Source organism: Chionomys nivalis, chromosome 9 (assembly GCF_950005125.1).
Source record: "Chionomys nivalis chromosome 9, mChiNiv1.1, whole genome shotgun sequence".
Taxonomy (NCBI): domain Eukaryota; kingdom Metazoa; phylum Chordata; class Mammalia; order Rodentia; family Cricetidae; genus Chionomys; species Chionomys nivalis.
Genome location: NC_080094.1, coordinates 56,404,135 through 56,417,155, shown reverse-complemented (window position 1 = coordinate 56,417,155; position 13,021 = coordinate 56,404,135). Strand labels below are relative to the sequence as shown.

At 45.7% G+C, this 13,021-nt stretch overlaps 1 protein-coding gene across 5 annotated transcripts in view; it reads left to right on the top strand.

Moving 5' to 3' along the window:
• Eif2ak4 (eukaryotic translation initiation factor 2 alpha kinase 4) overlaps positions 1 to 13,021 on the top strand; it is an 88,795-nt gene that overhangs the window by 4,111 nt on the left and 71,663 nt on the right. For 3 of the 5 annotated variants that reach the window (XR_009057690.1, XR_009057691.1, XM_057780130.1), the window contains exon 2: positions 8,730 to 8,842. The exons of 1 other annotated variant lie outside the window; for it this stretch is intronic. Coding sequence is in view for 2 of the 4 variants with exons in the window: in XM_057780130.1 (XP_057636113.1) it covers positions 8,730 to 8,842 (113 nt within the window). In the remaining 2 variants the exon portion in view is untranslated. Of the gene's footprint in view, positions 1 to 8,729; positions 8,843 to 10,737; positions 10,788 to 13,021 lie in introns of those variants that run through there. One more of the 5 variants, XM_057780132.1, reaches the window with a different exon arrangement.

Sequence of the window (13,021 nt, the reverse complement as noted above, 5' to 3'; positions counted from 1 at the left end):
ATATATATATGTCCTCTAATTCCATTTCCTGAGCACTTGCAGTTGGTATCTTTCTGGCTGTTACTATCTTCATTTTTTTCCTGATGTGACGTATTAGTGTGTGCGCATGCACACATGTATTTGTAGTACTTATACTGTACCCCAATATGTATCGAGGCCAGAGGAGGATACCAGATGTCTTTCTCTATTGCTTTCTATTTGTTTTTTATTTTACTATTTTTTTAAAAAAAAAAAATGAGACAGGATCTCTCATTGTACCTAAGCTCACCATCCTAGGCTGGCTCCCAGGATCCACCTACCTCTGCCCTCCGATGCTAGGGTTGTAGGCACATACAGATATGTAGATCTGTTTAGGTTTAATGTGGGTCCTGGGAATTTAAACTCAGGTCTTCTTGCTAATACAGAAAGTGTTTTTACCCAGAGAGCCATCTCCCCAGTCCACTGTCTCCATTTTGGGTTCTGCACAGACTTAACAAGCAGATAACCCAGTGTTAAGTCTGGAGCATAGCCTCCAGCCCCTGGCATCCATCCCAGCCCCCCGGCCTGGGAGTTGCCTTAGTCTGGATTCCAAATACCAGCATGCCAGGGGCTGGAGGCTATGCTCCAGACTTAACACTTCCCACTAGGTCCAACCTCTTAAAAGTTCATTTCCAGCCTGGCAGTGATGGTGCACACTTTTAATCCCAGTACTTGGGAAGTCGAGGCAGGTGGATCTCTGTGAGTTCGAGCAAATTTCAGGACAGCCAAAGCTACACAAAGAAACCCTGTCTCAAAAAAAAAAAAAGTTTATTCTCCTGAAGTACTGAGCTGGGAGTGAAGATTGGCTTGTGGGTCCTTAAGAGACATTGAAGATGCAGACTATGGCAAAACCCTTTGAACTAAACAGTAGGGATTTCTGAGGCTCTGACCTAGGCCATCTCTAGTAGTTGTGCCCTAATCCACTGCTGTCATCAGCCATTGCAACTCCAGCTGCAGCTGCTATAGCCACAGCTGAACTTACCTAAATCTCGTCCCTCTAAGGAACTCAAGATTCAAATGTTGGGTAGAATTCTGCTCCTCGGAGAGGCTAAATAGCAAGTAGCTCACTGCCTCTCCTCGCCCCTTCTTAAAAACCCTTCTGCACCTGGCTTTTCCCTACCACTTCCTGTCAGCTAGCTGCTGATTCAGCCTCCTGACCGCAGGTGAATTTTACTTTAGTCAAACACATTTTTGCATCATTAAACAAATATTCCAGAGTATAAACAGAGTAACACACCTTAAAATAATATTCTACAACAGTGTTCCGTGTTCCTAAAATTTCAGATCCTGGCTGCTTTGTTTCTTGAAGAGCTAGGAGGTTGGCTGGCTATTTGTCTGTGAGTTCCACACAAGCATGGCCTCTCCTGAGAAAGGGCTGAATTTCTATTTCTTGCTTGAGTCTGCTTAGATGTTTTGCTGAAAGAACAGTATCCAACTATATGGTCACTTTAAGAAATATGTTTAGCTCATATTCTGTTATGAATTCTCATGGCCTCTCTCAACTACTTTCTCCTTGGTTCTGTAGACCAGAATGCTCTCAAACTTGTGATCCTCCTGCTGCCGCCGCCCCGAGTGCTGGAAGTAGAGGTGTGCACCACCATGTCCGACCTCAGGTCTTCTTGTTGTACCACCTTTATATCACTAATATTTTTCAGTCTTCAAAATGTTTTTGTGCATTTTTTTTTTTTTTTTTGGTTTTTCGAGACCAGGTTTCTCTGTAGCTTTGGAGCCTTTCCTGGAACTCCCTTTGTAGACCAGGCTGGGCTCGAACTTACAGAGATCCGCCTGCCTCTGCCTCCCGAGTGCTGGGATTAAAGGCGTGCGCCACCACGCATCGTATTATCCAACTCTTCTCTAGACATTGTCCTCCACGATACATTTGCCCTTTTCCACTATGTTCTCTCCATAGGCGCCGTTTTTGCTATTATGGCTGGATTTGTGCACTGATTTCCTTATTTTATTATTTTATGTGTTTTCCCAAATGTGTGTCTGTGTACCACACGTGTGCTTAATACCCAAGGAGGTCAGAAGGGGGTGTCATATCCCATCAAACTGGAGTTACAGACCAGCCATGTGGGTGCTGGGAATCTAATCCAGTCCCTTTGCAAACTTAGCAGTCCATATAGTTGTTAAATACGTTTCTTAAATTTATTTTACAACCCGACCACTGTTTCTCCTCCCTCTTCTTCCAGTTCATCCACCACCACCTTCCCTCTGCACCACCCCACATTCGCTCCTCCTTCATTTCTGTTCAAAGGAGGGCCTCTCCCGCGGATATCAACAGAACATGGGACATCAAGTTGAAGGCTGAAGAGACAACTGAGTATGAGAAAAAGGGTCCCAAAGCCAGCAAAAGAGTCAGACTCTGTTAGGAGCCACACAAGAGGATCAAGCTACACAACTGTCTCATATATACAGAGGGCCTAGGTCAGCCCCGTGCAGGCTCCCTGGTTGTGGGTTCAGTCTCTGAGCCCCCTATGAGCCCAGGTTAATTGATTCTGTGGGTTTTCTTGTGGTGTCCTTGACCTCTCTGACTTCTACAGTCCTTCCTCCCTGCTTCGGCAGGATTCCCCAGTTTGCTGTGGGTCTGCATCTGTTTCCATCAGTTGCTGGGTGAAGCATCTCTGATGACAACTGGGCTAGGCACCAATCTGTGAGTGTAGCAGAATATCATTAGGACTCATTTCATTGCGTTTGTTGTTGTTTAGTTGTCTATCCTAGGTCTCCGGGCTGTCTGGCCTCTGGGTCCTGGCCCTGCAGGCAGTGCCGGGGGTGGGCTCCCTCTCGTGGCACAGGTCTCAACCTGGACCAGTCCTGGGTGGGCCTGGGCCACTCCCACGATTTCTGTGCCACCCACGCCCCAGCATATATTATAGGCAGGACGGATTGTATGTTGAAGGTTATGTGGCTGAGGTGGTGTCCTAGTCCCTCCCTTGAAAGTCTTGCCTGGTTACAAGAGATGGTTAGATAATTTTTAACCAAATTCTATCCATTTACAGGTCCCAATATAAGCTAATTCTTTGTGTTCTGAGCATATATTGCAAAAAAAAAAAAAAACCAAAACAAAACAAAAAAAATTTTTTTCTGTCTGCTTGAGTAAAACCTAGCAAATATTGTGGCCTTTCTTGAGCAGATTTTCGCTCTTGATAGTTTTCTTTCAGTAAGCTTGTGGTAGTTAGTATTAGGTTTAGCTACATATGCCAGAGAACCTTACAAGAAAGTTTTTACATATTAAAATCTGGAGGCCAGGAGCTCTTCTGTCTTGCCAAGGATGCTCTGCCCTTCATGTGCCCTTGTGGCCTAACATAGGTCTCTAAACTCCAGCTTTTGTAGCCTTATCCCAACCTGTTTGAAGAAGAAATAGGTGGAGAAACTGCATATGAAGTTGGGCCCCGGGGGCCCAAATTTGTAATCTGAACCCTCAGAGGGCCGAGATAGGATTGTGAGTTCTGGGCCAACCTGGGCTATCTAGCAAAACTCCAAATCAGAAGTTTTATCCTTTTATTTAGGATCATTTTCTCTAAATTGCACATGATCATTCTCCTTTTTGTGTGGTTTTGGGTACTGAAACCAGGGCCTCTCGCACCTAGACAGAGGCCACGCAACAGCTCCATCCATGGCCCTGCACACAGCACACCTTGATTACCTTCGTTTTCCATAAACTCGGTGGCTAAACTTGGCTACAGAGTAGCCTGGGAGATGTGTCCAGCCAAACTGTCAGGGGTTTTGTTGTTACAAAATAAAGGGAGACTGGGTACAAAGGATAACTAGTTATCTTTTTCTGAGAAGTGCCCCAGAAGTCTGTAATCTGTAGTGGCTATGTAGCCAGTCAGCCTGATGCTTCAGTGGCCAGTTTTTGTTCTTTGGATCGTCCTCTCTTGGAACTCACACCTGACAAGTTATTAGACTTAAATTAATCCTGGTTATTCCTGAGTGGCTGTGGTCTGTTCCTGCATGTGAGCCACCATCACTGGGCTCCTGGACCTCTGGAAGTGGAGAACTTTCTGCCTCAGTGTCTCCTCTCTTCAGATCATGTTCTATCCTCATTCTCACATGCTGGTTTTGGTATTAGCTGGGCTGGCCATTTCATCCCTACTGATTCTCTGGTGTGCTGCACCGAGGGTGTAACTAGACTGTGAAGCCTGCCTGAGGGTCTGTGACTGCTCCAATCAAGGATTATTTGTTGGATATGTCTTGTTCAGCCCGGGGTTCTGCATACCGTTACCCTTCTGTGTTCCCAGTAGTCCCAGGAGCTGGCTTCAGACGCCTCATTTCCTGTGGTTTGCTAGCAGTCCTTCATGGGCTCATTTGCACTTCATTTAAGTGAGTCCTATGCAGAATGTCTTAGTGCTGTGATTCTCCAGTGAGCTGCTGTCTCCTGAAGCTTGCTTCCGGCTTCAGTGACTGAGAGCATTTAGCCTTGGCCTCCCTAGACCCTTCGCCAAGGAGGTTAGTTGCTTGCATTCAGATGGACTCATTTTCCAGGTAATAGAGGGGACCCTGGGCATCTAGAGCCAGGCTCAGTCTGGGAGACCATGATGGCCGTGGGGTTTCTGATAAAGCTCTGGATGTGCGGCTCTTCCACTTCCTGCTCTGCCTGCACCCTGGGCCTGCTACCGGGGTAGTGGTCTGAGGACTCCCGAGAAGATCTAGTTCGGTGTGAGTTTTCACAAGCAGATAAGACAAGTCAGTCCTTGGCTCGGCTTTCACAGACGAAGTACCCTGGTTGGGGGACTCTGGCCATGCAGGCAGGAGCATGCCAGGGATATTGGTGAAGCACCTTCAGCCACGCAGGCCAAAAAATCCTAGACAAATTCAGGTGACAATTCTTTGAAGATCTTGTAACAGCTGGAAAGTTCATTTTCTAAGCTGGAGAAAAGTGTGTTCTTAGAATTCGTCATAGTGCAGCATCTACAATGTTATCTGTAGATGAATTTTCATGGATAATCCAGTACGTGGATACATAAGCTTCTCTTTCCTCCTCAGTGAGATGACCACGGGAATCCTGTCTGTGTCAGTCAATATCCGTTCAACGCTCAGAGAACTGATGGGAAGGAAGGTTAAACCGTTTTCAGAAATAGCTTATCTCGTGTGCAGCCTTCCTGCCTCAGTGTCCCCGATGATGGGATTAAAGGTTCAAGCCACGATTCTTGGCTCTGCCTTGGGCATTAAAATACCATATTCTGGGATGGGAGGGCCAAAATTTGGAATATACAGGTTTGGTGATTGCCAGTGATCCCAATACTTAAGAGACAGAGATGGATCCCTGGGGAAAGCTGAGAATCTTCTCCAGGTGGAAGTGGCAGTCTTTGGTTCAGGAGACCCTGCCTCAATGAATAAAATGAGAGCGATCAAGGAAGATTCCCTGGCATCGACTTCAGGCCTCTGTGTGCGTGTGCATACAGTGAGTGTGTTTACATGCACGTGCCCCTGCACACACATGCAGAAACATCTGTATTCTGTAATGTTCTAAAGTAAGCTATATTGGGGAAAAATAATTTCTTAACAGAATGTTAACAGGTGATGGTAATGTCTTTCCAACACTTACGTCCAGTGAGACAGTAGTGACTTGGTATCAAAAGTCAAAAGCACAGGTAAAATTTTGACTAGCTTCCTCTCTGTGTGTAGATCTCTAAAATTGAGCTAAATAACCTAATTTTGCCAGACTGTTGTCAGAAAATAAAATATTGACAAAGTCTGGTTGGTTAAGACCTATAATAAGCTCTAGCAGTTGGTTGTAGAAAGAGTAAAAAATGGGCTGTAAATTGGTAACTGTAGAAACCTCATGGTAAGTACAAGGTTCTATTATATCATTATATTTTCTTTCATTTGGTTTTCATTGATTGTTAAAGTTTTCATTTAAAATCTTTTTTTAAAAAAAAAATGGGGCTATTTGGGTCTCAGCAGTAAAGAGTGTTTTCTGCTCTTCCGGAGGACCCGAGTTTCCCAGCTCATGACTGCTTGCAACTCCAAGGGAGTCCAGGACCCTTCTTTGGCTTCCTTGGGTACCAGTGGCATATGTTCACAGAAACACGCACATAGCACACACTAATTTAAAGAAATAATGATAATTTTTGAAATAGGCTATTTAAGGAGAATAATCAAGGTGTTTGATTTCCATGTCGTTTCTAGCAACAAAATATCTCCTATGTGGAATTCTCTTGGCATGTACAGCCACAGTGTTGGCCTGCTGTGGTTGAAGAGGGAGCAGGAGGCCCTGCATATGATGGCTCCTCCCCCACTTTTTGTATCCTGACTGCTGATCATCCTGGCTGCCTTGCTTGTGTCTAGGATCCTCATTGTGCCAGCCTGCTCTTCTACACTGTCCCATCAACATCCTCACGTGCTTTAGCATTCCTTTCCTCTCTTTAAATCAGAACAAAATCCCTCCTCATTTTCATGCCCTCTCCATCTCTCCCAGCCATGCCCACCCACCCACCTCTGGCCCTGTTCCATGTCCTCCGTAACACTCAAACCTTGAAGGAGCTGCCTGGGTTTGCACTGCCTTCTCGCTCACCTCGCTGTCATTCCTCAGCACACGCTCTGTGTGAGGGACCTGTAGCACTGATCTCGTCAAGGTCACAGGCTATGAGGTCCTCTTGGGACTCATCCTCCACCACCTCAGGGAACAACTGGGACAAGACCCCTTCCTTTGTCTCTTCCGTAGCCAGAGCTCTATTAGCTTGATCTCAAATGCATTTTTTCTTCCCTTTCCCACATTCTCTCCCTCTGGGCATCCTACCCTGGCTGAACTGTTAGAATCATTTCTTGTTGGTCTGAAATTCACAGTCGTGGGGATATAACCCTGGCCCTTATACATTGCTGGTCAAACTGTTAGTTTTTTATTTCTGCTTTTTATTTCTTACCCATTCATTCCTTACTCAGCAGCCAAAGTGATCTTTTAAAGTATATGTTCTATCTTACCATTGATTGCCGTCTTTAAATCCTGCCAGGTTTGTTACCTGGCTGACAAAGCCCTGTGTGACCCATCCATTTCCCATCATGCCTGCTTTGTTTGGTCTCCTTTCTCGCCTGTGCCCAGGCATACTGGCCTCCTTTTGGCCTCTGGGGACACTCATCTCTGCCAGTCTCAGCTTACTTATCTAAGCATTGCCAATAACATCTGAACGTGTTCCCTTGCACCTCAAACACTGTTCAGTAGCTGTTCAGAGTACCCAAGAGGATCACAGCAGAGAATCCTGATGCTTCAGAGGCAGAAACTGGCTTCCTGTAGGTAGTAACAAAAACTTGCCCATCCTGACAGCTGTGAGCTGCTCCTGTATGTTGTGATTAGGCCAGACTGGGGCTAGAAGGAAGGTTAGGGGTAAAAATGGCAGCATCTAAATCACTGAGGAAGATGAACGGGAAGGCTTGTAGTTGAGTATGAGATATCCAAACTAGCCGGCAGGAAGAACAGGGCTCTGGGCCAGGACCAGCTAGTGCCTGCAGTACCCTTGAGGAGTATATGTGGGGCACTGGTGTCCTTCTGTACATCCTTGCTTCTAATGCAGTTCGTTGTCATAGATTTAATTGTAAGTAAGGATGGCTGCTCTTAAAACGTCTATGTTGGAGATCACCCCGTATACAGAGCTAAAAAGGAGGTGACCAAGAAAGACTGTAGCTGCATCTTGGTGGCTGGGATGGGGGGAAGGAGGCTGAAATGAGTGAATAGGGCAGGGGTCTGGTTACTTGGTGAGAAGCACCTGGCTGAGAAAGCATGTGTAGCTTCAGAAATATCCAGGATTCCCCGTGCCAACCAAGCGTTCCCCCTGTGAAGTCTCAGGATTCAAATTGCAATGCAAATACAAAGTGAGCATCCGTAATCTGAAACCTGAATTCTAAACTACTCTCCAAAGAAAGTCTTAAAAGTCTGGAAATATTTCAATTCCAAACCAAGTGAAGCTCACCCCAGGCATTTTGGACAGGGGATGATTGGCCTGGATCCCCTGCTCAGAGGCCATCCTCCCCTATCTGTTCAGGTGGCTTCTCCCTCACCACCTGTCCCACCACTCAGCCCTGTTGTCTTTACTGCTCTCCCCACCCTTTGACACTGCTCATCTGTCCTAGTGTGTATCTACTGATGGGGCCAGGTCTGCACAAGTTCCCCTCCAGCCTCTGGTCTGCAGGCCGGTACCTAGCACGCAGTTCATACCCAGTGCCATTCAACAGTGAAGCCACTCGGTTTTTTTTTCCTTTCTTTTTTCATTCAATCCTTTGATACCTCTGAAAGGGGAAATACATTTCTTCTAACATGAGTTTTGTTTTCAAACTGTGCTTTTGGAAATCTGACCCAACACCTGTGTAATGATCATTACTTACATAACTCGGGAGTAGAACTTTTCAGCTAAGGCAATCGCTATCTTCCCTGTTAAGATCAGTTGGTTCAAGCATGGCAGTGGTGGCGCACACCTTTAATCTTAGAACTCGGGAGGTAAAGACAGGAGGGGGATTTCTGTGAGTTCGAGGCCAGCCTAGTCTACAAAACAAGTACCAGGGTAGCACCACCTGTTCTTCCAGAGGTCCTGAGTTTGTCTACATAGCAGCTCTCAGCCAGCTAGAACTCCAGTGCTAGGGATCTTCCAGCCTCCTCAGGCGCCAGGCACAGACATATGCAGGCAAAACACGCATACACATGAAATAATAAAATTTAAAAGTACTGACTCACCAGGGGGGAAAAAGTCACAGAGAGATGTGTTCTTTTTCTCTTTCAGGTAAAAGAGCCTCCTGAAATCAATTTAGTTCTGTACCCTCAGGGCCTAACTGGCGAAGAAGTGTACGTGCAGGTGGACTTGAGGGTGAAATGCCCCCCAACATACCCAGATGTGTGAGTACCTTTATAAGTAGCTTTGACAACATCGAAACATACAGTCAAGGAGAATTTTCTTTTTCCTTCTGTCTTCCATGTAAAATTTCATTTCCTGTCATGTGTATCTCAGCACTACATCAGCCCTAGACATTCTCCCAAGAGCTGTCTTACAGATACTAGGATTTACTCTTTGACTACCTTGTTGCTTTTGCCATTCTAATGCTTATTTAATTCTTTGTCATCTAGAAAGAAGGAAGATCTAGATGCATAGGATAAAGGTGTAGCGAACATTTAAAGTGTCCCCCGCCATGGCTATTGGAAATGATGTGGCTTGCAGCTGCCTGGCCTTTTGCTGCCTGGAGTAATTTGGAGCCTCTGTTTCTCTCAGTGGAGCAGCGTGAGCCAGACCAGCTGGTCCAGGGCTGTCCCTGTGTTCCAGGACTGTCCTATAGACCTTGACTATCCCTGCTCCTCCCTGCTAGTGCCAGGAGTATTCTCTCCAGTGGTAGAGGCAGCTGTAAACACCCAGGCAAGTGCTATCCCACTGGGCTCTTCCCTAAAGTTCCCCAGATCCCCTGCGTTGGCTGGGATGGTGACAAGCAGTTCTAAGTTACCATGCGTGACATGTGAGGGGTCTTGAGGAGAGTGGCCATTGAAAGGCAGAGCTACCTTCCACAGTGGGTGGCACGTGAGTGGAGGCTATGATTTTAAGATGTGGTCAGTTCTGAGCTTCCTGATGTCAATAACTTGTGTGCTTCCAACAGTGTTGAGAGAGCGTGCATAGTAGACATGTAATAGGCTAATTCCTAAGAAAAGTAAGTTTATGAAATAAAACTAAGACAATGTCTTTCTGAGTTTTTGTGTTTCTTTTTCTTTCTTTCTTTTTTTGGTTTTTTGAGACAGGGTTTCTCTGTAGCCTTGGAGCCTGTCCTGGAACTCACTCTGTAGACCAGGCTCACCTTTTCAACTCACAAAGATCCACCTGTCCCTGCCTCCCGAGTGCTGGGATTAAAGGCGTGTGCCACCACTGCCCAGCTTGGTTTTTTGTGTTTCATGGTGTGGTATACCTGGTACTGACACTATGTTAGTACAGACTGCTTAGGTCAAGGGCTCACTTTCTCAAGACAGTTCTTGCTTAAATGTCAAGTACAAGCACCCATGCTTCTGACTGGTTGTAAATTTAGGGATTCCCACAAACCCTTCAGATTTGATAATTTGCTAGATTGACTCACAGAATTCAAGAAAACTGATTTTCTGGTTTGTTATAAAAGATCTCATTTGCCGGGCGGTGGTGGCGCACGCCTTTAATCCCAGCACTTGGGAGGCAGAGGCAGACAGATCTCTGTGAGTTTGAGACCAGCCTGGTCTACAAGAGCTAGTTCCAGGACAGGCTCCAAAGCCACAGAGAAACCCTGTCTCGAAAAACCAAAAAAAAAAAAAAAAAGATCTCATTTAAACAGCTACACAGGACAGAGCATAGGGAAGGGCATGGACCTGCGTGTCCTCTCCAGGCCACCATCCTCAGCACATTCATGTGCTCAGCTCACTGTATCCTTGTACCCTGCTGCTGCTGTTCCTGGGAGTGGGAGAGGTTTTGCTCTACAGGCGTGACTAAGCAGTGATTAAGTCATTGTCTCCAACAGCACCCTTCTCATAGAGGTCTGGGGTATGGTTGGAATACCACAGTCATGGCTTGAGCTGTCTGTGACCACCTCCATCCTGACACTGTGCAGGCATCCAACAAGAGTTGGCCTCACCTCATAAACTCTGGTCTGGTTGAAAAGGGTCTGTGACAAAGAATATAAGATGCTCCCTTGAGCTATGCCACTCAGGGAATTCCAAGGGTAATGGGGCCTCTGAGCCAGAAGCTGTGGCCAAAGATCGCTGGTAACATATTCTTTATTGTACCATAGACTCAAGCAAATGTTTGTTCTTGAAAAGTCAACATGAAAAGCCCAGATACGTGAGTACTAAAATGTTAATTATAACATAATTGTTTAAAGTAAATAGACTAGCGCCAGGCAGGAGGCTCATGCCTAAGATCCCAGTGTTTGAAAGGCTGAGTCTGGAAGACCATGAGTTCGAGGCCACAAAAGAACACAAGAGCAGTTTCTTGCCTGGGAGCTACTGATATGTTTAAGTGGAAGATCTTTGTTAGTTGAACGATCCTTTGCATGATGGGAAGTTGAGTTGTAATCCTGACTTGTCTGTTGAACACCCGTTCCTGGCTTGTGAAAACCAAAAAGTCTCCAGATATTGGCAAATGTTTCCCAGGAAACTAAAACTACCCTGCTTGAAAAGCTCCTAGCTCCAAAGAACTATTCAGATAGTTATATATCCATTCGATACAAGGATGGGATGACTTTTAAAACAACATAGAAATGCTTAGAGCTTAGAATGTTAAAAAGAAATCATATCAACCACCAAAATTATTATTATTATTATTTTTGGTTTTTCGAGACAGGGTTTCTCTGTGGTTTTAAAGCCTGTCCTGGAACTAGCTCTTGTAGACCAGGCTGGTCTCGAACTCACAGAGATCCGCCTGCCTCTGCCTCCCGAGTGCTGGGATTAAAGGCGTGTGCCACCACCGCCCGGCTCAAAATTATTACTAACATGTCAAGGACATAGAGATTAAAGTTTAGTTAGTATAGTATGTAGACAGAAGTTTCTGTCCCACCTGGTCCTTCAGCCGTTAAGTCCCAAGCAAGCAAACAGAGGCTTATGTTAATTATAAATGGTTTGGCCTATTGTTCAGGCTTATTACTAACTAGGCTTACAACTTAAATTAACCCATAGTTCTTATCTATGTTTAGCCACGTGACTTGGTATCTTTTCTCAGTAAGGCATTCTCATCTTGCTTCCACTGCATCTGGCCAGCAACTGTGTCTCTGCCTTTCCTCTTCCCATAATTCTCCTAGTCTGGTTGCCCAACCTATACTTCCTGCCTGGCTACTGGCCAATCAGCATTTTATTAAACCAATACAAGTGACAAATCTTTACAGTGTACAAGAGCGTCATCCCACAGCAACAGTAGTACATGACTGTTTTGTTAATATTGCTATGTAGATTTTTTTTGAGACAAGGTTTTATTGTGTTACTGGCTGACCTAGAACATAATATGCTGATCAAATTCACAGAGATCTTCCCAACTCTGCTTTCCTAGTGCTAGGACTAAAGGTGTGCACTACCACACCTGGCCAAAAAAATTATGTAGGGCAGGAGAGGCTGGAACTCAGTGATTAAGCACACTGGCTGCTCTTCCAGAGGACCAAAGTTAAAGTCCCAGCACCCACATGATGGCTCACTACTCTCTATAAATCTAGTTCGAAGGGATCTGTACTAGCTGGGTTTGTATTAACTTGACACAAGTTAGAGTCATCAGAGAGGAAGGAGCCTCAGCTGAGGAGAGGCCTCCATGAGATCCAGCTCTAAGGCATTTTCTTAATTAGTGATCAATGAGGAAGGACTCAGCCCATGGTGGGTGGGGCAACCCCTGTGCTGGCGGGGTCTATAAGAAAGCAGGCTGAGGAAGCCATGTGGAGCAAGCCCCCCTCCATGGCCTCTGCATCAGTTCCTGCCTCCAGGTTCCTGCCCTGTTTGAGTTCCTGTCCTGATTTCTTTCGGTGATGCTGAAGTGTAAGCCAAAAAAACCTTTCCTTCCGAACTTACTTTTTGATCCTGGTGTTTCGTCACAGTAATAAGAACCCCAACTGATACCCTCTCCTGGCTTTCATGGGTACTGTGGTACACAAGACATACATGCTGGAAAAACAACCCACCACACACATAAAGTAAAAAAAAAAAAAAAATATATATATATATATATATATATATATATATATATATTGGTTTTTCAAGACAGGGTTTCTCTGTGGCTTTTGGAGCCTGTCCTGGAACTAGCTCTTGTAGACCAGGCTGGCCTTGGACTCACAGAGATCTGCCTGCCTCTGCCTCCCGAGTGCTGGGATTAAAGGCGTGCGCCACCACCGCCCAGTGTAAATATATTTTTTTAATTATGTAAGTGCCAGGGAGTTAAATCAGTAAAGTGGTTGCCGTGTAAGCACAAGGACCTGAGTTGGATCCCAGCAGGCTTGTAGAAAGCGGACCGTGATGGTGTGCGTGGCGCTGCCAGTGCTGGTGATCCCTCTGGCCTCGCTAGCCCCTCGTCCCAGTGACAGACTCTGCTCCTAGGGGCAA